The sequence below is a fragment of the Suillus clintonianus genome, assembly GCF_016758775.1.
Source record: "Suillus clintonianus strain FC179 chromosome Unknown DEU56scaffold_14, whole genome shotgun sequence".
NCBI classification, from domain to species: domain Eukaryota; kingdom Fungi; phylum Basidiomycota; class Agaricomycetes; order Boletales; family Suillaceae; genus Suillus; species Suillus clintonianus.
In genome coordinates, this window is record NW_024539238.1 from 310,169 (window position 1) to 332,347 (window position 22,179).

Genomic DNA, 22,179 nt, shown 5'->3' on the forward strand with positions numbered 1-22,179 from the left:
CGCATGATCCTTTCTTGCTCATCAAGACGTTTCAATTCATTATATAGGTAGCAAGGTGGGGAAGAGTCAGAAGTCCTCTAACCACGCTGCACTTTCCACCATTTCTTATCATGTCTCCGCAACAGAAAGCTCTCATTCTTCCAAAAAAGCAGGGCAACTTCGAGCTTAGCTCCCGCAGCATCCCCAGTCCTGGTCCTGGGCAGCTCCTGGTTAAGATTCAATCTGCTGCCCTGAACCCGGTTGATTACAAAATGAAGGACACTGGGATGTTCGTGACCCATTACCCTGCCATTCTGGGATCGGATATTGCTGGCGTTGTCGAGGCAGTAGGGGAAGGTGTTAAGAATTTTCGCAAAGGCGATAGAGTGTTAGTCACATCTTTTCGTCGGGTTCACCTCTGCGTGTCTAGGCTCAACCTGGGTTTACAGATTGGCGCATGGTGCTTTTACTAACGATCTTACTGGGTTTCAGCAATACACGCTGACCGTTGCGAGTTTTACTGCAAAGGTTAGTTTTGAGAGGGTTCGTTAGCTACGTCATAGGCTACATCCCATCCCAGATTCCTTCAAGCTTGTCTTTCGATAACGCAGCTACCGTTCCTGTGGGGCTGGACACCGCATTGGTGGGCTTGTACGGAAAGGAATATGGAGCCGGAATAACCCCTCCTTGGACGAAAAGTGCCGGCGATCACGAATCAAAGAAACCGATTGTTATTCTTGGCGGCTCCTCCTCTGTGGGTTCATACGGTGAGCGAAGTGTGTTGCACCTCTTCAACTGGATTCTGACAGCATTGCAGCTATCCAACTTGCTCGCCTATCAGGATTCTACCCTATCATAACCACAGCCTCCAATAGCAATGAAGACCTTGTAAGGAACTTCGGCGCAACGCACTTTTTTGATCGGAACCTTTCCGGCCAACAGCTGAAGGCAGCCATCAGCAAATTTACCGACAGCCCTATTGAAATCGTTTATGACGCTGTCTCGCTGCCAGAAACACAGTCTGTTGGATGGGAATTGCTTGCAGAAAACGGTACCCTCGTATTAACCCTTTATGCAACGGTCAAGGAAGATGAAGGCAAGGGGCGGAAGATTGCCCAGATCTTCGCGAGCCCATATGTTCCGCAAAATGACGAGCTGTGCCGCAGCTCTTGGTCTATGGTCGAAAAGTGGCTCTCAGAGGGTACAATTCAGGTTTGTACTGCGATCACCGTTTTGAATCTGTCTCACATTTGTATAGCCGAACAATCATGAAGTCCTTCCGAACGGGCTTGAAGGTATTATTGGAGGGCTGGAAAGGATGAAATTGGGACAGATATCTGGAACGAAGTTGGTTGCGCACCCTCAGGAAACACAGTAAATTCATGTTTTTCGCGGTCGCCAACTTGTTCGGTGACGTCTCTTCATTTTTCTTGCATCGGGCTGGAATGATAATGATACGATATGATTGTGTAATAAACTAGGCGTCATAATTATTAGTATGTAAATATTTACAGTGTAGGAAATCAGATCGAAAAGAATGCTAGTATAAGTGCAGACTCTAAAATAGTCAGCGGTGTGTAGAGTCTTCATAGATCAGTGTTCCTCCGGTCAGTGAATCCAGGTGTTTGTCAACTGGCAGCCTCGCCGATCCCCACCAAGAGAAAAACCCAAGCCAGTTGTCAAGGCGTAAATTTCTCAAGATAAGTACACCAGATGCAAAGTGCACCAGCATTCTTTGCATTTAATTTCCTACACTGTAAATTTGTGCATTTGCCTAGTTTATTGTACAATCATATCGTGTCATTGTCATTCCAGCCCGACGCAAACAAGATGAGGAGACGTCATCGAACTAGTTGGCAACCGCGAAACATGCATTTACCGTGTTTCCTGAGGGTGCGCAACCAACTTCGTTCCAGATACCTGTCCCAATTTCATCCTTTCCAGCCCTCCAATAATACCTTCAAGCCCGTTCGGAAGGACTTCATGCTTGTTCGGCTATACAAATGTGAGACAGATCCAAAACGGTGATCGCAGTACAAACCTGGATAGTACCCTCTGAGAGCCAATTTTCGACCATAGACCAGGAGCTGCGGCACAACTCTTCATTTTGCGGAACATGTGGGTTCGCGAAGGTCTTGGCGATCTTCCGCCCCTTGCCTTCATCTTCCTTGACCGTTGCATAAAGGGTTAATACGAGGGTACCGTTTTCTGCAAGCAATTCCCATCCAACAGACTGTGTTTCTGGCAGCGAGACAGCGTCATAAACGATTTCAATAGGACTGTCGGTAACTTTGCTGATGGCTGCCTTCAGCTGTTGGCCGGAAAGGTTCCGGTCAAAAAAGTGCGTTGCGCCGAAGTCCCTGACAAGGTCTTCATTGCTATTGGAGGCTGTGGTTATGATAGGGTAGAATCCTGATAGACGAGCGAGTTGGATAGCTGCAATGCTGTCAGAACGCAGTTGAAGAAGTACAACCCACTTCGCTCACCGTATGAACCCACAGAGGAGGAACCGCCAAGGATAACAATCGGTTTCTTTGATTCATGATCGCCGGCACGCTTTGTCCAAGGAGGGGTTATTCCGGCTCCATATTCCTTTCCGTACAAGCCCACCAATGCGGTGTCCAGCCCCACAGGAACGGTAGCTGCGTTATCGAAAGACAAGCTTGAAGGAATCTGGGATGGGATGTAGCCTATTATGCAGCTAACAAACCCTCTCAGAACTGACCTTTGCAGTAAAACTCGCAACGGTCAGCGTGTATTGCTGAAACGCAGTAAGGTCGTTAGTGAAAGCACCATGCGCCAATCTGTAAACCCAGGTTGAGCCTAGACACGCAGAGGCAAACCCGAGGAAAAGATGTGACTAACACTCTATCGCCTTTGCGAAAATTCTTAACACCTTCCCCCAAATCTTCGACAACGCCAGCAATATCCGTGCCCAGAACGGCAGGGTAATGGGTCACGATGGAACCGCTGTCCTTTATTTTGTAGTCAACTGGGTTCAGGGCAGCAGATTGAATCTTAACCAGGAGCTGCCCAGGGCCAGGACTGGGAATGCTGCGGGAGCTAACCTCGAAGTTGCCCTGCTTTTTTGGAAGGACGAGAGCTTTCTGTTGCGGAGACATGGGAAAGAAATTGTGGAAAGTACAGCGTGGTTAGAGGTCTTTTGACTCTTCCCCACCTTGCTACCTATATAATGAATTGAAACGTCTTGATGAGCAAGAAAGGATCATGCAGATTATTCATGATTATGGACGTTAGTAAGGAGCGTCTACTTAGCTTGATAATAAGATTGGCATAGATGTGATGCCAAAAATAGATAGTGTCTCATCGAGCACGAATAGCACGCTAGAATCCCACATTGAGCAACAAATCCACTGGCTGCTTACTTTATTTCGTTCGACAGGCCGGAAGTGCGAGCAAGCTCACAAAATAATATTTTGTGCGCTTGGATTTTGCTAATAGGTGCACAGAAGTACTATGTCTATGACAATGTGACAAGTCTGGAAGACTGAGTACATTGTTCGCCAGTTGGGGGAGGGGTTTCGGCTGCGTTGATCGGTGCTACTAGTAGCCGATAGTACGAGTCGAGTCGAGTCGAGTCTCCAGCGGAATCCTAGTGCGTCTGCTGCTCAGAGGGTTGTCTGGACTCTGGAGTATGTCACAGGACAATTGGCGTGGGTTTTTCTCTTGGTTGGGTTTGGGTGTAACATAATAATCCCGCTGGTCGAGCATTCGTTTGGCAGCGCAAATCTGGGGAAAATTTCGGCGTCTCCTTACTATCACTGGCAGGGTTTTTCAAAGGTTTTCAATGTTTGATGCGCAGCACACTCGTCACAAGGTTTTTTTTCCGCTTCTTGACAGACCTGTGGGAAATATTGTGCTCTATCACACCCCCTGAGGTGAATTCTGATTTTTTTTGCGATAATATTCGAGTGTCGGAAGGAATCCGGTTGTGCGATGTCAGTTTGGCAGGGACTACTATCCGTTACGCTCTATTTGTGACGGTCCGACACCAGCAACACCATTTCGTGAGTCACACTCATGTCACGCATAGTAACGGACAGTCACACTGGCCATGCTCACGTGCTCACGGATTGCAGCTGCAGTAATTGGTTCAGGCGGATGGCAGATGGAAACACGTGGAGTAAACCGGATAAAGGCGACTCCCTGCAGACAACAGGGAGTCCTTTGAGTATTATGACTAGAAATACATAGCAGAATAAGCCTGAAACATCACGAGCAAATGCGAGACTGAGACTAGGAGACTACGAGACTGGTAAGAACCCTAAAAATACATAGAGAGCAGAAAGAAAACACCCCAGAACAAGGAGAAAAGTCGTCTCGACCGCTATATGGTATAATAAAGGGAGGGTTGGGAGGGAGTAAATGGTTTGGTTTGAATAGGAAGAATAGAAAGAAGATAAATAAATTAAGCTGAACGAAGTGATGATAGAGACGTACCGAAATTACATGGGCAGGTCATGGACGGAAATTTGCCCATGAAAAAGCATCGCTTGGAGCAAGACGGGATTTTTTCGAATGTAACACTCCCATGTAGAAGAACGCCAACGTCCGATACACTGGATGCTAGCAGGTGGCACACTAGCCGCCGCAAGGGAAGTAGCCCCACCCGCATGCAATGAATGTCCAGCTATGCTGGCGGGAAAGAACATCAGCAAATGTGCACATGCTCTGGCAGCATCTGGAGTGGCTGGATACAGACTCTCCAGAGCGCCAGCCCTGTCTATGGACCCAGATAGAACCCGTCAGTAACAGACCGACATTTCTGGACCCAGGCCAGACACAGTGACCACCAGACACTAACCAGACAACTAACCGGACATCAACCCAGATAATCAAACAGGCCATTACAGGCTTGATACCATTTGCGACATTCTATTAGCATACATCCTCTGTACCTAGCTAGGCTCACGCTACCCTCTCCTCGTTGTCCTCATCCTCGTCATCCGAGATCGGGATATTTGCACGAGCTTCCATGACATCATCAACAACGTCGAGTGTCGAAGCCTGTCTGCTATTGGTCCGTTGCCCCGAGTTCGCATACGAGATGATGCGCATCCATTTTCCAGCTGGAATTGAGCTCGTTGATGCTGTATATCCTCGTGCCACAGCACCCCAGTAAGTGTCGAATTCGTGCTTCTTGGACCGCTTGGATGAGTTGGGCTCGCCATCTTCGCCTTCGAGCTCCTTGGCATTTTCCCCACTTTTGTAGAGCGTGAGGGCACGTTTGTACTGTATGGCAGGTCAGTAGCTACACAAAAATGGTCATGGCATGTGACGCACAGCTGCAGTGCTGAGGGCGAGTGCACCAGACGGTGGTCCGTTCGATTTCAGGGCATCTCCGACTCGCTGAACATGGTATGAGAATATGTCGAGGAGGGTGGCATCTTCCCAAGAACGGAGAAGCTTCTATCCCCCAGGTCAGAGTCCAGGTGAACGAAGATAATCATAATGTACTATACCTCTGGGTCTCCGTAAATGAAAGGAATGACTTTCTTTCCATCTCGCGTATGGGGCAGGCGTGCCGCAATGAGTTCAGCACGAGCATCAGGGTCGTTTCTGTAGATCGGATTTTGAACAAAAGACCTCTTCAGGAGCTTCAAGGCCCTCTTTCCAAACTCGCTTCGCCATTCATTGAGTCTATCAGTGGCCTGCGTGAAGAATTGTCAATCAGCGCTGTTAGTTTGATAGTACATCGAGAAACAACCACCTTTTTCTTCACTGCGGGATGGTCAGCAATATCAATCTTGATGTCTTCAAAATATTCGTTCCAAAGTTCTTGAAGTCGTTCCATCAAGTCTGGATGTTCGTTTGTTCCAAATGGGTCATTGGTTGTGCCAGCCCAATCCAACAGCGCGCGGATCAATTGATCCCATTGTTTGGCGTTCTCACCCTTAAACGGCAGGTCGGATTTAGATCGCTCTCTGAGGGACTTCTTCGATTGTTTGGCTTCTTGCACAGCGTCGTTTACTTCCACCTTCGAAACACGCAATCCCATCTGTTGATGGCACATTAACATAGGATCTTGACTTGTAAGCGCACTTACTGTAGCCGTGGTTCGCTGACTGCCCACATTCCCTACTTTAGGGTTATTGTCTTTACTCCTTCGCGCTGCCTGCAGACTTTGCGCTGGTTCATCATTGTCGAACTCACCACCTCCCAACTCATCCCCCGAAGAGGTGCCAGTGGCTGTCATGCCAGACCATGATGATCGCGAAGACGACCGTGAGTTCTGGCCGATCGCACTTGGAATCAAGTGTGGCTCTGACTGGTTCGCCCAGCTGCCTTTGCGGTGGTCTTTTCCAATCTTCTTCTTCCAATCGCGTTGGAGATTTGTGGCCTGATTGTGTTTCTTTCTCTTTGCCGTGGTCATAACCCTTTGCACTGTGAGTATATGACATTTGCTCTAGACGACCACTCACTCTGCTTCAATATCTTCAGATTGGTCTGCTTCTTTTCGTTTTTTAAACTTCGCTCCTGCTTCGGCAGGAATCGTACGAGCTGCGCCAATATCCTCCCTCATACCACGACGCTGCTTGGCCTTGTGTGAGTTTTGACTTTTCCGTTTCTTATTCACCTGTTCCTCTAACTCGTCATCATCTATTTCCAGTGCTCTATCATCACCGTCTGAGTCGCTCAGATCGCTCAGATCTGATCCTGTGCGACTGGCTTCATAGTCGCTGCCCGAGTTGCTGGCTATGTCCTCATCAATCTCGGCTGGTCACAACTGGGTAAGCAAAACTCATTCAAGTGACATGGCGCTGACCTTCGATTGCCTTCTGCTTGGCCTTCCCAGATTTCATCTGCTCTGCGATGGTAAGTGTTTCCAATTGACTAGTCCCGTATTCCTTGTCTTCCTGACGAAGGTTATCTTCAGCTGTGGCGATTGTCTTGATCTTCCGCTGGTGTTCCTTCAGTGATGTCTTTGCTTGTGTGGACTTCGCTTTCGCGGCAAGGGCTTCGTCGGCCTGCTTTTGACTTGTCGTTCGCCGTTTTTGCGTCGCATCCAATATCACTTTTCCTGGATTATGGTTAGCGTTGGTGCGAACGGGTCGGTCAGTCATGCTCAGCCCTAAACGAGGGGGGGATTCATGATTAAAATTTTAGACTTTGTGTTTGTTTTGATGTTGTGCGGGTCTGTGCGCAGTTTGAATATACTTTTGACCTTTGATCAAATAAACTTACACCTGCCTCCAAGACTACTAGTATTCTGTCCGACATTCAGCGTCTCAGCACATGGCCAATTTTCTGGATCGTTTGCCCTGCCCCTATTGTGGCATGAACTTCAAGTCCCAGCGAGGACGTACCAAACATATTCGGACAATTCATTCTTACGATCACGACGATCACATTTGCAATGACAAAGTCCCTGCAAGCCCCCGAGCTGACTCAGACTTCAATGATGCACGCCCAGACTTTGAAGACGAAAGCCGGGACTTCGCTGACACATACTCAGGAGATCATGACGCTGATGCCCCCCAGCCTGAGCCTGATCACGATCGGCCAATGTATGGCAAGATCGAACATCCGTACTTGTTTGGTAAGTCTCAATTTTTGTAATGTGCGTATACTTAAACAAAAAAATAGGTAGACCTTGTGATGCGCAAGGCAATCCCCTGCCTCCAGGTACTGCTCCCCCTCCACGTTGTACTGCCGACGACGATTGGTCTCCCTTCACCAATCAAGCCGACTTCCTCCTAGCGGATTTCCTCTTCCGCAAGGTAGAAATGTCAGGTAGCGACATCAATTTTCTCATGGAGTTATGGGCGTTTAAGATGCAACAACTGGGTGAAGCAGCAAGTAGCCCTTTTATCTCGCATAAAGACGTCTACGCCACCATTGATTCAATCCGTCAGGGCGATGTTCCATGGGAATGTCTCTCTGTCGATCTCGGAGATACTATTCCTGACGATGCGCCGAGTTGGGCTGAGCATTCTTATCAAGTTTGGTATCGCAACCCAGACGCCGTCATCAAGAACATGCTCGACAACCCCGATTTCCACCAGCAGTTCGACTATGCACCACATGTCACTAAGGACCGGCGTGGCCAGCGCAAGTGGCAGAATTTTATGTCGGGAAACTATGCCTGGCGTCAATGTGTAAGTCCGTCCTCCCAATGTCCGAGTTTTCAATGAGCTGACCTTTCTGCCAGGACAAAATCTACAATGAAGACCCTTCAACTGAAGGGGCCACATATGTTGGTATCATCCTGGGTAGCGACAAGACCACGGTGTCTGTCGCCACCGGGAATGTTGAATATCACCCGCTATATCTCTCAATCGGCAACCCACACAACGGAGTTCGACGCGCACACCGCAATGCGGTGACCCCGATTGGGTTTTTGGCAATTCCCAAAGGTACGTGCCATATAATCTAATCTTCAGCGTAACGAAAGTAATATAATAGTCAGCGGAACGAAAGTATGACGATGACGTGGCTTTTCGCAAGTTCAAACGTCAGCTATACCACGCGTCCATCTCGGCAATCCTACAGCCTCTCAAGCCAGGAATGGAGACCCCCCTGATTCGTCGATGCCCAGACGGTCACTATCGACGGGTGATATACGACCTTGCGGCTTATATTGCTGACTATCCCGAACAATTGATGGTAGCTGGAATTGTGCAAAACTGGTGCGCTAAGTAAGTTGTTTCAATTCTATTGTTCTAGGACCGTCTCTGACGTTCGATAGATGTACTGCTCTGCCTGAACACCTTGATGGAGTCGGAGGCCGGAGAACACGCGAGTTCATGCACACGTTGGTCGATACACTATCCTCTGGCCTCCTTTGGGATCAGTACGGAATCGATAGTGATATTGTGGTACGTCTCGTTAAGTTTTAAACTTGTAGCTGTGCCTCTCATTGTGCTTTCGATGATCCAGCCATTTACCTACGATTTCCCGCGCGCCGACATTTATGCGATGCTCACGCCCGATCTCTTACATCAAGTCATCAAAGGGACGTTTAAGGACCACCTTGTGGCGTGGACCGAGAAATACCTTGCAGAAACAGAGGGCGAGGCTCGCAAAGATGCGATCATGGATGACATTGACCGTCGGTGAGTACTCTCGACTTAATTTGTGTCTACAGCGAAATATTGACTTAACCTTAGTATTGCAGCAGGTACCGGCGTTTACGGGACTTCGTCGTTTCCCTCAAGGAAGACGCTTCAAACAATGGACCGGAGATGATTCAAAGGCTCTAATGAAGGTGAGTGTCTTCTACTAGTGTTTGGAATTTGTGATTAATATCCTCCAGGTTTTTTTGCCAGCAATTGCCGAATATGTCCCACCCCAACTCGTCCAATGTGTTGCCGCTTTCTTGGACTTCTGCTACCTTGTTCGACGTCACGAGATCGGAGAAGACACGCTCACGCAGATTGATGAAGCGCTGGCTCGGTTCCATGCCGCAGCGTGAAATCTTTCGTGAATCTGGTGTCCGCCCAACTGGTTTTTCGCTTCCTCGGCAACACGCACTCGTCCATTATCCACGACTCATCCAGGAGTATGGTGCGCCAAATGGCCTTTGTTCATCCATCACCGAATCACGGCACATCACTGCTGTCAAGCGGCCATGGAGACGTTCTAACCGCTTCAATGCCCTGGGGCAGATGCTCCTTACTAACCAACGTCTGGATAAATTGGGTTTGGCCCGAGTAGACTTTGTAGCTCGAGGGATGTTGCCGACGACTGTTTCGATTCCCTCTCGTGGTCACGACAGCTTGCACAACACCGTGGATGAAGAAGCCATTGACGAGGACAATGTAACTGAAGCTAGAGTAGAGATGGCACGACGGCGACGTAAGTGATAATATTCTGATCCGTCGACCAATGCTGATGCTTGATGCAGAACGGGGTTATCCTCGCGTGCTTCAGGTCCTGGCAGCATACATTTCTGAGCCATCGCTGCCGGCTCTTACAAGGCAATTTCTCCACGAACAGATGGCGCTCGACAACAGCATACCCCTCCCCGAAATCATTTCACCCATCTCAGTATTCCATTCCGCCTCTGCTACATTCTACGCACCGAGCGATCTCTCAGGTACCCGCGGTGTCCGTCGTGAGATCATCAGGTCGACTCCTGTTTGGCGGGGGAAGGACCCTCGACGTGACTGTGTGCTGATCGTAGAGGATGACGACAAGCCTGGCATGCGAGGAATGATAGTTGGCCGAGTGAAGCTGTTTTTCTCCTTTTCTCATGAGGGCCAGATATACCCGTGTGCACTCATCGAGCGTTTTTCCAGAGTCGGTCGTGGGCCAGACCCAAACACTGGAATGTGGAAAGTCAAGCCGTTGTTGGACAGGCAGAAGAATCGAGTGCAAATGGTCGAGCATCTAGATGTGATTTTCCGGAGTGCTCACTTGATCCCTGTGTTTGGCGACGGGCCTCTGCCTGATGATTTTCACTTTTCTTTTTCACTGGACGTTTTCAATTCCTACTATGTAAATAGATACGCAGATCACCATACATTTGAGATTATATTTTGAATTAATAAACTCGTTCTTTATTTGACCGAGGAACTTCCAACTCCGAGTCTCGCACCACTGGTGAAATTTTCAAGTATCCACTGGTTCACTGGCATAGGGGCTGGTAGGGTCTGTGTGATTCACTGGGCTCCGTGAAAATTTTAACTATCATCTGGTGGTCTGGCATAGGTCTGTGTGATCCGCTGGGCGGCGCTGGGGCGTTCTACCCAGAGGCCCAGCGTTATCCAGAGTATCCATCACTATTCCAGTGGGGTGCACATTTGCTGATGAAGGCTCGCAAACGCCGAATAAACCATGCCCGCGTTGGTGGCGATCCAGAACTGCGCAGCCACAGAAAAGGTTGGAGAGGAAATTTGACATCACGCATGTTGAGATACACGACGAAAGGAGCAAGCGGATAATCGTCACCCTCTGAACGCTGAATAAGGACCTGATTCCCTTCAAAATGAATGTCCATCTTGTCCCTCGGCAGAAGAAAGGAATAGTAGTCCATGTCCACTCGAACTGAGTGACGAAGTGACAACTTTGAGTAGTCTTGAAGGTCGAGCTGATCCGGCCATACCAACTCGCCCAATCTCATGAGACCGAAAAACCCTGATAGGAGTTGGGAGACCCAGAGAAGGTCGTCAAAAGCCCGAGGCCTGGCAAGGTCATGAATAACCCGTACCAAGTCTTCGCGCATGAGAGGCTGCTTGCGACGTGCCGGATGTCCAAAACGACGCGCTGAACCTTGCAGCGATCGTTTGACTAAGAGAGATTGCCGGGTAGAGCGAATTGCTGGGAAGTAAGGCTCGAGTTGATTAACGATGCCAGTGAGGTAGCATTCAACCGAGCGCGGCTGAATGTGTTGACACATGTAAACGACATAGAAGGATAAAGTATCTGGAGTAGGTTCGACAGGAAAGTCGTGTAGGGCGCAGAAAGACAAGTAAGAATTGAGATGAGAGGAATAAGTGCGAGTTGTCGAAGGATCAAGGGCAAGACCAAGCGAGATTGAGCGCTCGAGAACGAGACGCTCCAGGGTCCAAGCCTCCCTTACGGGCTGCTTGGAGTTGGCGGAGAGAGTGATCATTTTTTCATTGCCCCCAGCGTATTCCGAGGGGGTTGAAAAGAGGAAATTACCAAGCCCGGAGAGGCTTCCCGAGCTTCGTTATTTTGCCAGTGAGAAAGGTGGTCCGCAACGGTGTTATGGACACCAGGAACGTGAAAAACACGCAAGTCAATATCTCCCTCAAGAATGACGTCGACGGCGAGCATCAGCAACCAATTGTAAGGCGGAAGAGCTGCAAGAGTGTTGAACATTGCAACAGTATTTGCATTGTCAGTGAAGACAGCGAGACGCCCGTGAGCATGCATTCTTCGGACGGCATCAACAATAGCGGCAGTGACAGTGAGAGCTTCGAAGAAGTAGATAGTATCAGAGGACAAGGTTCCAGGAAGGTCACACTGAAATCCATGATTGATAGCGGGATACCAGAAGGCCAACCCGCTGGCAGAAGCATTGGTGTAAACGGAGAGAGTCGCTTGTGACATATGATGAAAGTCCCAGCTGATAGACCGGATAAAATAAACTCCGTCAGAAGTGAGGAGATGGCGCATGAGCCAATTGAGTTCTCGGACAACGTCCCGATTGACCCAGATTAAAGCCCTTTGCTCGAGCTTGCCTGCAGTTTTGGCATATAGAGCCGAAAGACCAGGACGAAGCAAAGGATACACGTTAAGAGCCCAGTTAAGATGTCTGGCGAGGCGCTGAAAGTCGCGCAAAGAATGACGGGTCCCTTGAATAGCAAAGGCTTGGATTGAGCTGATGAGATCCAGACACAATTCGTCGGACATGTGAACACGCAAAATGTTGGGATCCACGTCAAAACCAATAATGGGCAACTCCTCTCTGAAGATCTGTTTTCTCTCCTCATGCAGAACCCCAAGGCGATCCCACAATCGGAGGAGCTTGCAAAGGTTGCGTGGCAAAAGTTTGCGATAAGGTGCATACATCTCCATCTCCTCTTTGCGCTGAAAGGAAAAAGAGTCATCCACATAGATGTAGATATAGAAGATGAGGATTTTGACAATTGTGATCCAGATGACGAGGGCCATAAAGGCATGGTAGATCCGTTGAGAAGCACGCCCGCCGAAAATGTTGCGCCGGTCAACGAAACGTCTTCCCTCAAAGGTGACAATCTGCTTAACCTGCCATAAAGGGTGCAAAATGTCTTCCCTCCCTAAAATAATCTCTGGCGAGATGACGAGAGTAAGTTAGCCAGATACAAGCAAACTAGATAGTAATACCCACCTGGCGAGACGACGAGAGTAAGTTAGCAAGAGGCGAGAGCCTCCTAAACTCGACGTCTGCCAGGAAATCCTCAAAACTCCGCTATAGGAGTAAAGGAGTTTGAAAAGAACTGAAACAACATCGGAAAAGGCAACGCCTTCCGACAAGAGGATAGGCCGGTGAAAACACATGCTGCTGAGAGAAACACTGGCAAGGCCAGAGAACAGCAAGCACGCAGGCCAAGAGGACAGGCCTCGAGCGGACTAACCGCAAGAACACGCAACCGCTGGCTGACCAATTACCCTCGTATAACTTACATTAAACCCAAATAACTGGGGGTGCGCAACGCCCGCAGGGCATTCATGATTCCCACGGCGCCGTGAGAATGGATTTTGTGCATTCAAAGTGACACACTTTGAGTCGCGCTGCGGTAGCGTGTTTTCCAACACAACTACACCAAAAGCGAGAGACATGTAAGAGAGGAAGTTGTAGAGGAGACCCTGTTCTGTATTTTGTTGTAAGGGATTGCGCATATGTTGAAATTTGGCTTCTTAAATGCATGAACAGTGACACAAATGACCTAAAGTGACCTGTTTGTATGGCTTAAAGATCAGAAAATAAAAATCTGTTTTCAAGAAAGCCTAGAGTGAGATCTCCTCTAAAACTTTCTCTCTTACACGTCTTTCACTTTTGGTGTAGTTGTGTTGGAAAACACGTTGCAAGCTCGAAAGTAGGGGATTTCACCACTATAATCTTCAGCCACAATCATATCTTTAATCTATTTGATCAGCTATCTCCAGTACTCCTCGAGATCTCTTGACCTATAACATCACAACAACTCCACCAAACATTATGAAAATTTGCATGCAGCTGATAAAGTACCTGAGGAAGGTATTTGCAAATTTTTGTGCTCATATGTTGCATGCGAGAGTTGTGAGACACAGAAACATCACTGGGTCACTTGTATTTGCGCAACTTGCTGATGGGAAAATTATGTAAGCGGCACGAATGCCCTGTGGGCGTTGCGCACCCCCACAATAACATGCTGTAAAATTTATTGTCCGACGTCGGCAGCCACGGCAGGTGACACCAAATCGTGATTTTTGCTGCTGTCACACTGAAAACATGATCTCCACCATTTCTCAACATATTTGTTTCGTTTCACTTGGAATATGCTAGTATAGTATGTAGAACATACTCATGGTGATGTAGCTAAAGTAATTACTTTAAAATTGAGTGCTGCAGACAAAATCACGAAATATTGGACCATCACAAATAGAGCGTAATGAATAGTAGCACCTGGATAGCCCAATTGGGAAGCCTTATTAGTAGTGCTGCTGCGGTCTGGTTCTGTTTGGTTCAGAGGTGGTTGGATGAGAACCAAAAACCGGACCAAGGTTCGGTTCTAGTTATTTCAATGAACCTTAGACCGAACCTTTGCAAACAGTTTGCAGTTGTCAGGTTTGGTTTTTTCTTGGTCTGAACGTGAACTGAATGCAAAAAAATTACAGCCAGGAAACAAAAAATAGGCAAGATATTTGTACTCATTGAGTCATAGTTACATGTCCAATGAAGCCGCATGTCCCTCAGCCTCTGCTTCTGCAGAAAGATGCCCATTCCTATATGCTCCCTTCAGTAGTTGTAGTGCAGTGAACGTATCAGTTGCGAGTGCATTGCGTTGGATAGTTGAAGTGATTCCTCCACTTGAGAATGCTTGTTCGGGAGGAACAGAGCTGCCTTGAATGGGTAGATAGTCTTGTGCCATGCGCGTGAGTGTAGGGTATTGCAGCGAGTGAAGCTATTAAGTAGATTTAGTAGTGAAAAAACAAGTCAAAAAGAAAACTTACCCCCCACCAGGCCACAATGTCATCAGTCTCCTCTAGTGGCGAAGACAAGTACATGTTGAGCTCTTGATGAGGATTGTGAGTAAGGTGGTCTGATGTCTTATGCGTCCTAATAGCCTCGCGCATCCAATCATCACCATAGTGCTTGTGTACACTGGCAGCTCTTGTTGGCAGAGCGGATTGCTCATTGGTAGTAGGTGTTCGACTCGACGGTGTATAATAGTCGTTGAACTACAAAAAAAATAAGATTAGAGTGGGAAAACAACATAGATGAGTACTCACCACAGCCTCCAGACAAGCTCTGCCATCTGCAACATCTCCAAAATCCCACCAGCCTTCAACGTATGCGAGCTTATAGTTTGGATCAAGAACTTAAATTATATTAGATAAGAACAAGTTTTAAAAATTGATAGTACTCACCAAGACAAATAAAATAAACGTCCAATTGACTTGTTTTCTTGAAGTATTTGTCGACATTCTTGAGTCTGGCCTTAATCGCATCAGCAATCAGAAGATATTGCAGGTCATCTGCCATGGATCTCCATCGATCAGTGAGGCACTCTGGCATAGGGATTATTTTCCATGTGGTCGGATGTTTTGCTGATGAGAATGATTGCTGAGCTGTGGCTGGTTCCTTGAGGACTTGGTGAATAAGCCTGAGGTGTCTCCAATCACTTTAATCGAGCTTGAAGTTGTTGTAAGTCTTGTTGCGAAGAGTTGGCACTTCGTGGCTTTCATCGGCAAGGTTGGTGAAATGGTTTATGACCTATTTAATTAAAATCAGGCCGCTTTTAAACATTGAAAGGAAAAAAAACTCACTTGATGCAAGATCAACATGTGGTCCAGGCATTTATATAGTGACGCCCAGCGAGTCCGGATCCATTGCAAGAGCTCAAGTTCAGGTACATTTTCCTCTTTGCAAGCCTTGCGGAAAAATGCTCGAGCTTGAGGGGACTTTCGGATCTGAGGATCTCAATCAGCACAAGAATAGTCTAAAAATATAGCATGTACCTGCTCAATGAGGGCAAGAGCTTTGCCAAGTGAATCACCAGTATTGAATAAGGTGTTGTCATCGTCATCATTACTGATGTCCATAGAAGAAAGCTGTTTATTTAAGGTGTCAAGGTCAGCGTCATTGACATTATCAAGCGCTTGTCGAATTTTCTTCATGAGAGCAGCTTGAGGTGTGGGGGCAACAGCGTCAACGAAGTGGTGTGCTGCGAGATTAAGTATATGTTCTTGGCACCTGATGTGGCGTGCATCAGGTGCCCACTGCATACCCTCAGGATCGATTTCTTGTCCAACTGCTTTCATGGTGGTATCATTATTGGTGGCATTGTCAGAGGTCATCCATCCGACCTACAACACACTGATTAGATTCAGCGCAGCAAAGTAGTAGACTAAACTTTACCTTATTTCGTAGTTCATATTTGTCAATGGTATCAACAATCAAGCGAGCCGTATTCTGACCGCTATGATTGCCCTGGATGTGTGCAAAACTGAGTTGCTCACAGCGTAACTCCCATTGCTGGGGTTTGTCATTTGGGCTCCAGATATAGTGGCCTGTGATGGAGAAGAAAGGATGATTGACGTCCATGAATTGAAGGTCATCGAGACTTGACTGTCTACCTTTGCGAGATGCTCATGAATGACATTGACCACCTGCACTGCGCGTACCTTAACAGTCTCCGTAAGTTTCGTGTGGTGTGGCACGTCACTTTCAGCAAGGGTGGGGTGGACATAACGAAGCAAGTTGTGGAAGGCTGGTTTGTCGACAAGTTGCAATGCCTCATCCTCGGTCACAATCAACTCCATAATATACTCCAGAAGCCCTGCCTTGGTAAACATGGGCACTTTCGGGGCAAGGCTGCCATTGAGGGTGGATTGCCTTGAACTATCTATGAATCAGTACAACACACTACAATACAGCAAATGTAACTCACAGGGATTGAACCTCACCAGTTGCAACTGCTCAAGGGTGTATGGTGATGTTTGCGGCTTCGCAGTGTGACTTGTAAAGTTGAAAATGGCCTTTATTACTGATAGATATATAATATTAGTGATCATTCAAGAGAAAGAAGACTTGAACATACCGACAAATGTGCGTGCGTAGTGTAGAGATACCTCCGCGAAATGTGTACTTGCTTTCAAGTTCACCAGCATCCCTGCAAGGTTTGCAGACCCAATGTTTGTTGTTGCGAGTGAAGATTGTTTGAATATCAGTGCTGCGCTCACTCTTTGATAAAGCGGCTCGGATGGTGGTGTCTTGAAGATCCTCGGGTTTGTCCTCAGGTGCTGGTACATCTTCGTCCTTGGCCTCATCTGATTGACCAGCACCGTGGTCAGTATCAATATCCATGTTGTTGTCAGATAATGGAGTGGAGAGCTGTAACACAACCTTCTTCCTAACTAGTTGCTTGGTTGTACTAGATAATGTGCGCTTGCGGCTTGTTGAAGAACAAGCATTGTTGGAATCACAGAGGTGCGAATGGAGCATTGAGCACCTGCAGTAAGTGGCACTGGTTTGCATCCAGTCTGCAGCAGCACAGAGAAGGCGTCTGTGGGTGGCTGGGCAGAGGAGGATGGAGTGGAAATGGGGACGGCATCATCAGGATTGTTGTAAAAAACAATGTCTTTGGCGTCCTTTAGAGACCCATTTGGGTTGAGGGCACACTGTGCTTCAGGTTCAGACATTGTACCAGTAGTCAAAATATATCACTCACCTTGCTCCCTTTATATGTGAATACCCAATCTCCTACTAACTCATAGTATGCATTGAAGGATCCTAAGAAATATAATATGTCAATCAGTTTATTGCGCTTGATTTGATGGAAAAGTCATACCTTGAGCTTGATTGAACAGGTAGGAGTTTTTGGACAGCAGGGTGTGCGGGATGCAAACCTCCGGACAGGATAAGTCGAAAAAAGTCTTGAGAATGCCAAAGGTCAAAGTGACCATGGCGAATCTTGAGGATTGAGAAGTCAAAATGACCATAAGCATGTGATTGAGCCTTGAAGGTGTTGCAAGGAAGATTCAGTTCGGGGTTCGGAACGGTTCAGGAAGGTCCGAACCTACAGATGAACCGCACAGGAGTTAGTGGACCACAAACCTCATTCTGGTTCAGTCCATGCAAAATGCTGGACCATGGACCAAACCAAGGACGAACCTGACCAATGGTCAGGTTTGAACCACGGTTTGGAACTGGACCACGGCAGCACTACTTATTAGGCTTAGCAATAGTGTGCCTCGTCAGCTACAATTAGGCTCAAAAACAGTAATATCCCAACACCAGCATCAAATCATGCCCTAAATATTCTGATACCTTATATATATCTACTGTACTTGTAGCCTGGTGTGTATCCTGCCTTATCCTGCCCTATGCTTGATTCTGGCAGTTCCCACACGCCTATCTTGGTCATGATGGTTGATCTGGTGGGTTCTCACACCTCCTTCCTCCTACCCCCTGCACTGCTGCACACTGCACATAGGGAACTGCACGGGTATACCCCCGGGTACCAGAGGTCATACCTGCACCTGTACCTGGTAAAAACCCGTACCTGCACTGGAGGTACAGGTTTTGCTGCGGGTATTGCCACCTCAGACCTGTACCCACACCCGCCAGGGGTTTACCCGTGGGTACCAGGGTAGAAAATTATACAGTGGGAAATCGCCATAGTGCATACCTCTTGTGCCTCATGGGCAAGCTCAATTTCTTCCTCACATATGGTGGTCCAGAACTCCACAACCTGCAGTGCGACTCGTTCATCAGAATGCTTAAGTGAGGTGTTTGGGAAGAGACACATTGGCAGTGCTTGTAGACTGAGGGTGGAATGACGCACAAGGCATTCAGCTGATTTGATCTATGTAGGTTATAAGTAGCTGCATTAATGTTAGGGTTAGAACAGCGTACCTTCAATATGTTCGCCTAGTGGCGTGCTAGACGATCCAAGAAGTAGGTGCATAGTTCTTGACCAAGGTGGCACAACAACAGAAGACCATGAGTTGGCCAATGTCCCTCATGATGTCCCTCACCAAAAATTCGACTGGCAGGGCTAGAACGTGAATGGACAGATTGTCCAGCATCTTGTGTGTAAGGGATGAGCGGTACTTTTGGGCGTCTGTAGAGAAGGAATTGTTGGAAATCACGCTTGTCAAAACTTACCGTAGCTTACATAATCACCTACCTTGTGTAGTGCGCATGTCAGTAGTCACAGAACCTTGCTTTTTACCGTTGTCGTCCTTCACTGGACACTCTGTTTCCTTACAGGTTATGAGCCCTGAGCTCTAGTCTCACCTCTGCCGACTCGAATAGCCACTGCAAAGTCCCTCGAACTACAACTCGAGCTTTCCCCCCCAGTGTCTGTGTGACACCCGCTTTAGTGTCTGTGTGATGCTACCATCGTTGCGCGTCTGTGTGACGTCGCCGCCACTCCATTTGTCTGTGCGACAACCCCCACTGCCCATCTGTGTGACACCGCCACTCGTCTGCCTGTGTGGCACCCTTGCATACTTCGTCTGTGTGACAAAACCTTAACCCTAACCCCTTCCCTTCCTTTTTCGACTCTCCACTATGTCAAAACTCGCCTTCGAGAAGCTCAACGACACCAACTATGCCGAATGGAGCACGCAAATGGAGGCTCTTTTGAAGGAGCAGGACCTATGGGATGTTGTGAATGGTGAGGAGACTAGGCCCCTGTTCGGACCCAACTCAAAGCAGGTGAAAGCCTTCGTTCGCAAGCAGCGGCTTGCGAGGGCCAAAATCATACTCCACCTCTCTACCTCTCAGCTCCCGCATGCACGTGTCGAAGATGGGGACCCCAAGGCCACCTGGGACAACCTCGCCCGTATCCACCAGTCTTGCGGTTTTGGCCGTATCTTCTCCATGCTCTGTGAGCTCTCGACTATGACCAAGATGTATGAGCAACCCATGCAAGCTTGGGTTGCATCTGTACAAGACCTCGCATTCCGCCTCAAATCTGCCGGTTTCGAAGTTGACAACACCATCATCATCGTCACCCTCCTCCGAGGCCTACCCTCTGATTACTCCCCTCTCATCACCACTATTGGTGCTACACCACTCGACGACCTCACAATCGCATCTGTCATCAACCAGATGCTGAACGAGGAGTCCTGCCACCAGCATACTACAGAAACAGGGGTTGCAATGCATTCAAACCACCAATCATCCCGACACAACCAGACTCACCATGAGGACAAGCCAAAGTCTGTAACGTGCTTCAATTGCCGTGGCCATGGTCACGTCGCCAAGAATTGCCCATCCCCACATATGGATCCGGAATCAGAGTCACAAGAGCACTCAAAAAAGAGAGCCAACCAGGCTGTTCACTCTCGTGCTGATTCGATTTTGTCGGACACTTCCCATTCATCATACTGATACTATCCCCACACTCTTTTAATTCTAGACTAATGGACTACTAGTACACTCCTTACAGATTTCGTCTCACTCGAGGGGTTGTGTTGGAAATCATGCTTGTTGAAACTTACCGTAGCTTACATAATCACCTACCTTGTGTAGTGTGCATGTCAGTAGTCACAGAACCTTGCTTTTTACCATTGTCGTCCTTCACCGGACACTCTGTTTCCTTACAGGAATGTGTTGATGGGGAAGATGAGCCTTCAGAGGGTGACATGCTTGACAATGGAATGGTGGGATTGCAATGGGTGAGTCGTGTGGAGGGGGAGGTTGCGGAACAACCAAGAAATGGAGCTAGTATTGTCCTTGAATTATGGGAAGGCTACCAATACCAGTAGAATCTGCGATGAGTACACGCAGGGATGTGAGATGAGTCAAGAATGATTTTTGAAGAGGTGCAAAGTGCGTCAAGAGAAAATGTGGAAGATATGTACTCCGTAAAGATAGCTGTTCAATGAGGGTTGGTGCCGTATGAATAGAGGGAATTGGTAGTGTGAGTAGAGATATTATGGAGTGGAGGAGAGATGGTTGAAGGCATGGTGAGGGTGCTAAAACCGGAGGGTGGGATGGGGACACAATGTTGCAGTCAGTCCATGTGTCAGTAGATGATATGGGGACAGTCCTCAACTTGAGCTGAGGCATGCAGTTGTACGTAGTGTTTAGGTGAGATGGAGAGTCAGGAAGAAACAGGCTAAAGATGACAAAGAAATGCCAAGACTAGTGTACAGAGTGCAGGGGTAACAACGGGTGAGTTCTGCGTGGGGAGGGAACATTGCGATGGAAGGCGATGAATAGCTCAAAGGGGGGCCAGAGATAGAGCCAGGGTAGGAGGCTGTGATGAATACACAGACACTGTAAAATTGTTGGCACGTGCTTGACAACACATTTAAACAGTGAAAACTTACCATTATCATCCCAGTCACTGACAGCGCCACCACTTGATGCGGTACTCAAAACAAAGGCAGCTCTGAATGAAGCCGCTGAGCAATAAACAATACCTGCATGGAGACAATCAGACAGAAATTGACACACCAGAGAAAGACATACCTCCCTGTCCCGCATTGGAGCCACTTTGACAACATGAAGACACCATGGGCACTGTGGGAGTTCAATGTCTTCGTTTGTGTGAGGTTGAGACTGGAAGAGTGAGGACAGGCAATTGATGAGTCCATCTGGACATGAACCCGAATGTGTTGTGGGCATGACCTGTTTGGGAGGACTGAGAGTACAGAAATCAGGACAAGAATGAAGTAATAGAGATGCCGATGATGCATGTGAACCTCAGCTTCCATGCTGTCAAAAAACCTAGGTGGGAGTTCATTGATATGACCCCCAAACTCATTGTGACATCACTGTGTTGACATGAAGCGATGTACCAAACATTCTTTCTCTGGCCTCACAATTGATGATTTACTTACTTTATGTTGGTACTCTTACTGCTGACATAATCCAATGAAGTTTTGACCTAGTACCAGTATCAGTCTGAAAGTCCCCTGTCCTTTTGTCTTGTTTCCTGTCTGTTTCTCTCTCCTTGAGCACTGAGCCTAGAGCAGAGACCCTTTAGGGTCGAACTAGCCTAGGCCAGCAAGACCCAACATATTCTCTACAGCCTGTGGAGAAGTTGTCTGCACAGCGAGCCAGTGGAAGGTCGAGTATCATATCTCAAGTGTACGTACAAAAAAGTGTCGGTACTTTGCACAACTGAAAACTAAACAAATTACCATTTTAGGAAGGCATGGGTACACCAGGGGTATGGGTTAGAGCATGGGTCTCAGAAATCTGACCTGTACCTGTACCTGTGACCCACATGGGTTACCCATACCCGTGCAGATCCCTAGCACCGATGCACTGATGAAAGCGATGAAAGTGATGGTTGTTAAGGATTGATGGAGGGACTGGGGAATGTGCTGTTGGAAATTTGACTTGTGAGGTGTAGAAGGGGCTGTCTGAGTGTTGGAATTCGGAGGGTGAACAAGCCCACACCAAGTCAGTTTTGACAAAACAAAGTACATGTTTCATTCTATTGTGTTTTCGTTCATTTCGGACGTACCATTATGCGCTCTTGTTGATTCTTTTACTTTTGTTACAGTTTCACGCATTGATTTGTTCGCACAAGAGCACTTAGTCTATTTAACTAGCTACAG

At 47.7% G+C, this 22,179-nt stretch overlaps 8 protein-coding genes across 8 annotated transcripts; 3 read left to right on the plus strand and 5 right to left on the minus strand.

Moving 5' to 3' along the window:
• Positions 1–110: 110 nt before the first annotated feature.
• Positions 111–1,357, plus strand: DEU56DRAFT_730936 (chaperonin 10-like protein; the record flags this gene model as incomplete). Its single annotated transcript, XM_041348200.1, has 5 exons — positions 111–367; positions 429–507; positions 560–746; positions 797–1,191; positions 1,238–1,357. 5 exons carry the CDS (start codon positions 111–113, stop codon positions 1,355–1,357), a joined length of 1,038 nt encoding a protein of 345 aa, XP_041211787.1.
• Positions 1,358–1,551: 194 nt separating this feature from the next.
• DEU56DRAFT_130335 (chaperonin 10-like protein) lies at positions 1,552–3,286 on the minus strand. Its single transcript, XM_041344691.1, has 5 exons — positions 2,845–3,286; positions 2,705–2,783; positions 2,466–2,652; positions 2,021–2,415; positions 1,552–1,974 (listed from the first exon to the last, which is right to left on the minus strand). Exons 1-5 carry the CDS (start codon positions 3,099–3,101, stop codon positions 1,855–1,857), a joined length of 1,038 nt encoding a protein of 345 aa, XP_041211788.1. The 5' UTR covers positions 3,102–3,286; the 3' UTR covers positions 1,552–1,854.
• A 1,622-nt stretch (positions 3,287–4,908) lies between these two features.
• Positions 4,909–7,064, minus strand: DEU56DRAFT_909580 (uncharacterized protein; the record flags this gene model as incomplete). The annotated part of the gene is made up of 7 exons (XM_041357112.1): positions 4,909–5,232; positions 5,284–5,409; positions 5,463–5,651; positions 5,711–5,998; positions 6,047–6,377; positions 6,423–6,717; positions 6,767–7,064. 7 exons carry the CDS (start codon positions 7,062–7,064, stop codon positions 4,909–4,911), a joined length of 1,851 nt encoding a protein of 616 aa, XP_041211789.1.
• Positions 7,065–7,236: 172 nt separating this feature from the next.
• DEU56DRAFT_869840 (uncharacterized protein) lies at positions 7,237–10,485 on the plus strand (the record flags this gene model as incomplete). The annotated part of the gene is made up of 10 exons (XM_041355587.1): positions 7,237–7,540; positions 7,588–8,099; positions 8,153–8,357; positions 8,411–8,639; positions 8,690–8,819; positions 8,881–9,052; positions 9,111–9,208; positions 9,257–9,337; positions 9,411–9,798; positions 9,848–10,485. 10 exons carry the CDS (start codon positions 7,237–7,239, stop codon positions 10,483–10,485), a joined length of 2,757 nt encoding a protein of 918 aa, XP_041211790.1.
• Positions 10,486–10,750: 265 nt separating this feature from the next.
• DEU56DRAFT_720041 (uncharacterized protein) lies at positions 10,751–11,398 on the minus strand (the record flags this gene model as incomplete). Its single annotated transcript, XM_041347671.1, has 1 exon — positions 10,751–11,398. A coding segment is annotated over one exon (648 nt), but the record flags the coding sequence as incomplete, so codon positions are not given.
• Positions 11,399–11,553: 155 nt separating this feature from the next.
• Positions 11,554–12,582, minus strand: DEU56DRAFT_730826 (uncharacterized protein; the record flags this gene model as incomplete). The annotated part of the gene is made up of 1 exon (XM_041348191.1): positions 11,554–12,582. One exon carries the CDS (start codon positions 12,580–12,582, stop codon positions 11,554–11,556), a length of 1,029 nt encoding a protein of 342 aa, XP_041211792.1.
• A 3,185-nt stretch (positions 12,583–15,767) lies between these two features.
• On the minus strand, positions 15,768–17,559 carry DEU56DRAFT_753450 (uncharacterized protein; the record flags this gene model as incomplete). The annotated part of the gene is made up of 9 exons (XM_041349718.1): positions 15,768–15,847; positions 15,882–15,960; positions 16,405–16,499; positions 16,545–16,640; positions 16,695–16,766; positions 16,837–17,010; positions 17,106–17,274; positions 17,325–17,386; positions 17,445–17,559. The coding sequence occupies 9 exons, from the start codon at positions 17,557–17,559 to the stop codon at positions 15,768–15,770; spliced, it is 942 nt and encodes a 313-aa protein (XP_041211793.1).
• Positions 17,560–19,162: 1,603 nt separating this feature from the next.
• DEU56DRAFT_712493 (uncharacterized protein) lies at positions 19,163–19,549 on the plus strand (the record flags this gene model as incomplete). The annotated part of the gene is made up of 1 exon (XM_041347527.1): positions 19,163–19,549. A coding segment is annotated over one exon (387 nt), but the record flags the coding sequence as incomplete, so codon positions are not given.
• Between the last annotated feature and the right edge of the window lie 2,630 nt (positions 19,550–22,179).

What these genes read in the sequence shown, in the direction of transcription:
- DEU56DRAFT_130335 (XM_041344691.1), bottom strand. Translation starts at nt 3,101, where the DNA reads ATGTCTCCGCAACAGAAAGCTCTCGTCCTTCCAAAAAAGCAGGGCAAC. An exon ending in CTCCTCTGTGGGTTCATACG is followed by an intron (nt 2,416 to 2,465) that starts GTGAGCGAAGTG and finishes ACAGCATTGCAG; the next exon opens with CTATCCAACTCGCTCGTCTA. An exon ending in TCTCAGAGGGTACTATCCAG is followed by an intron (nt 1,975 to 2,020) that starts GTTTGTACTGCG and finishes ACATTTGTATAG; the next exon opens with CCGAACAAGCATGAAGTCCT.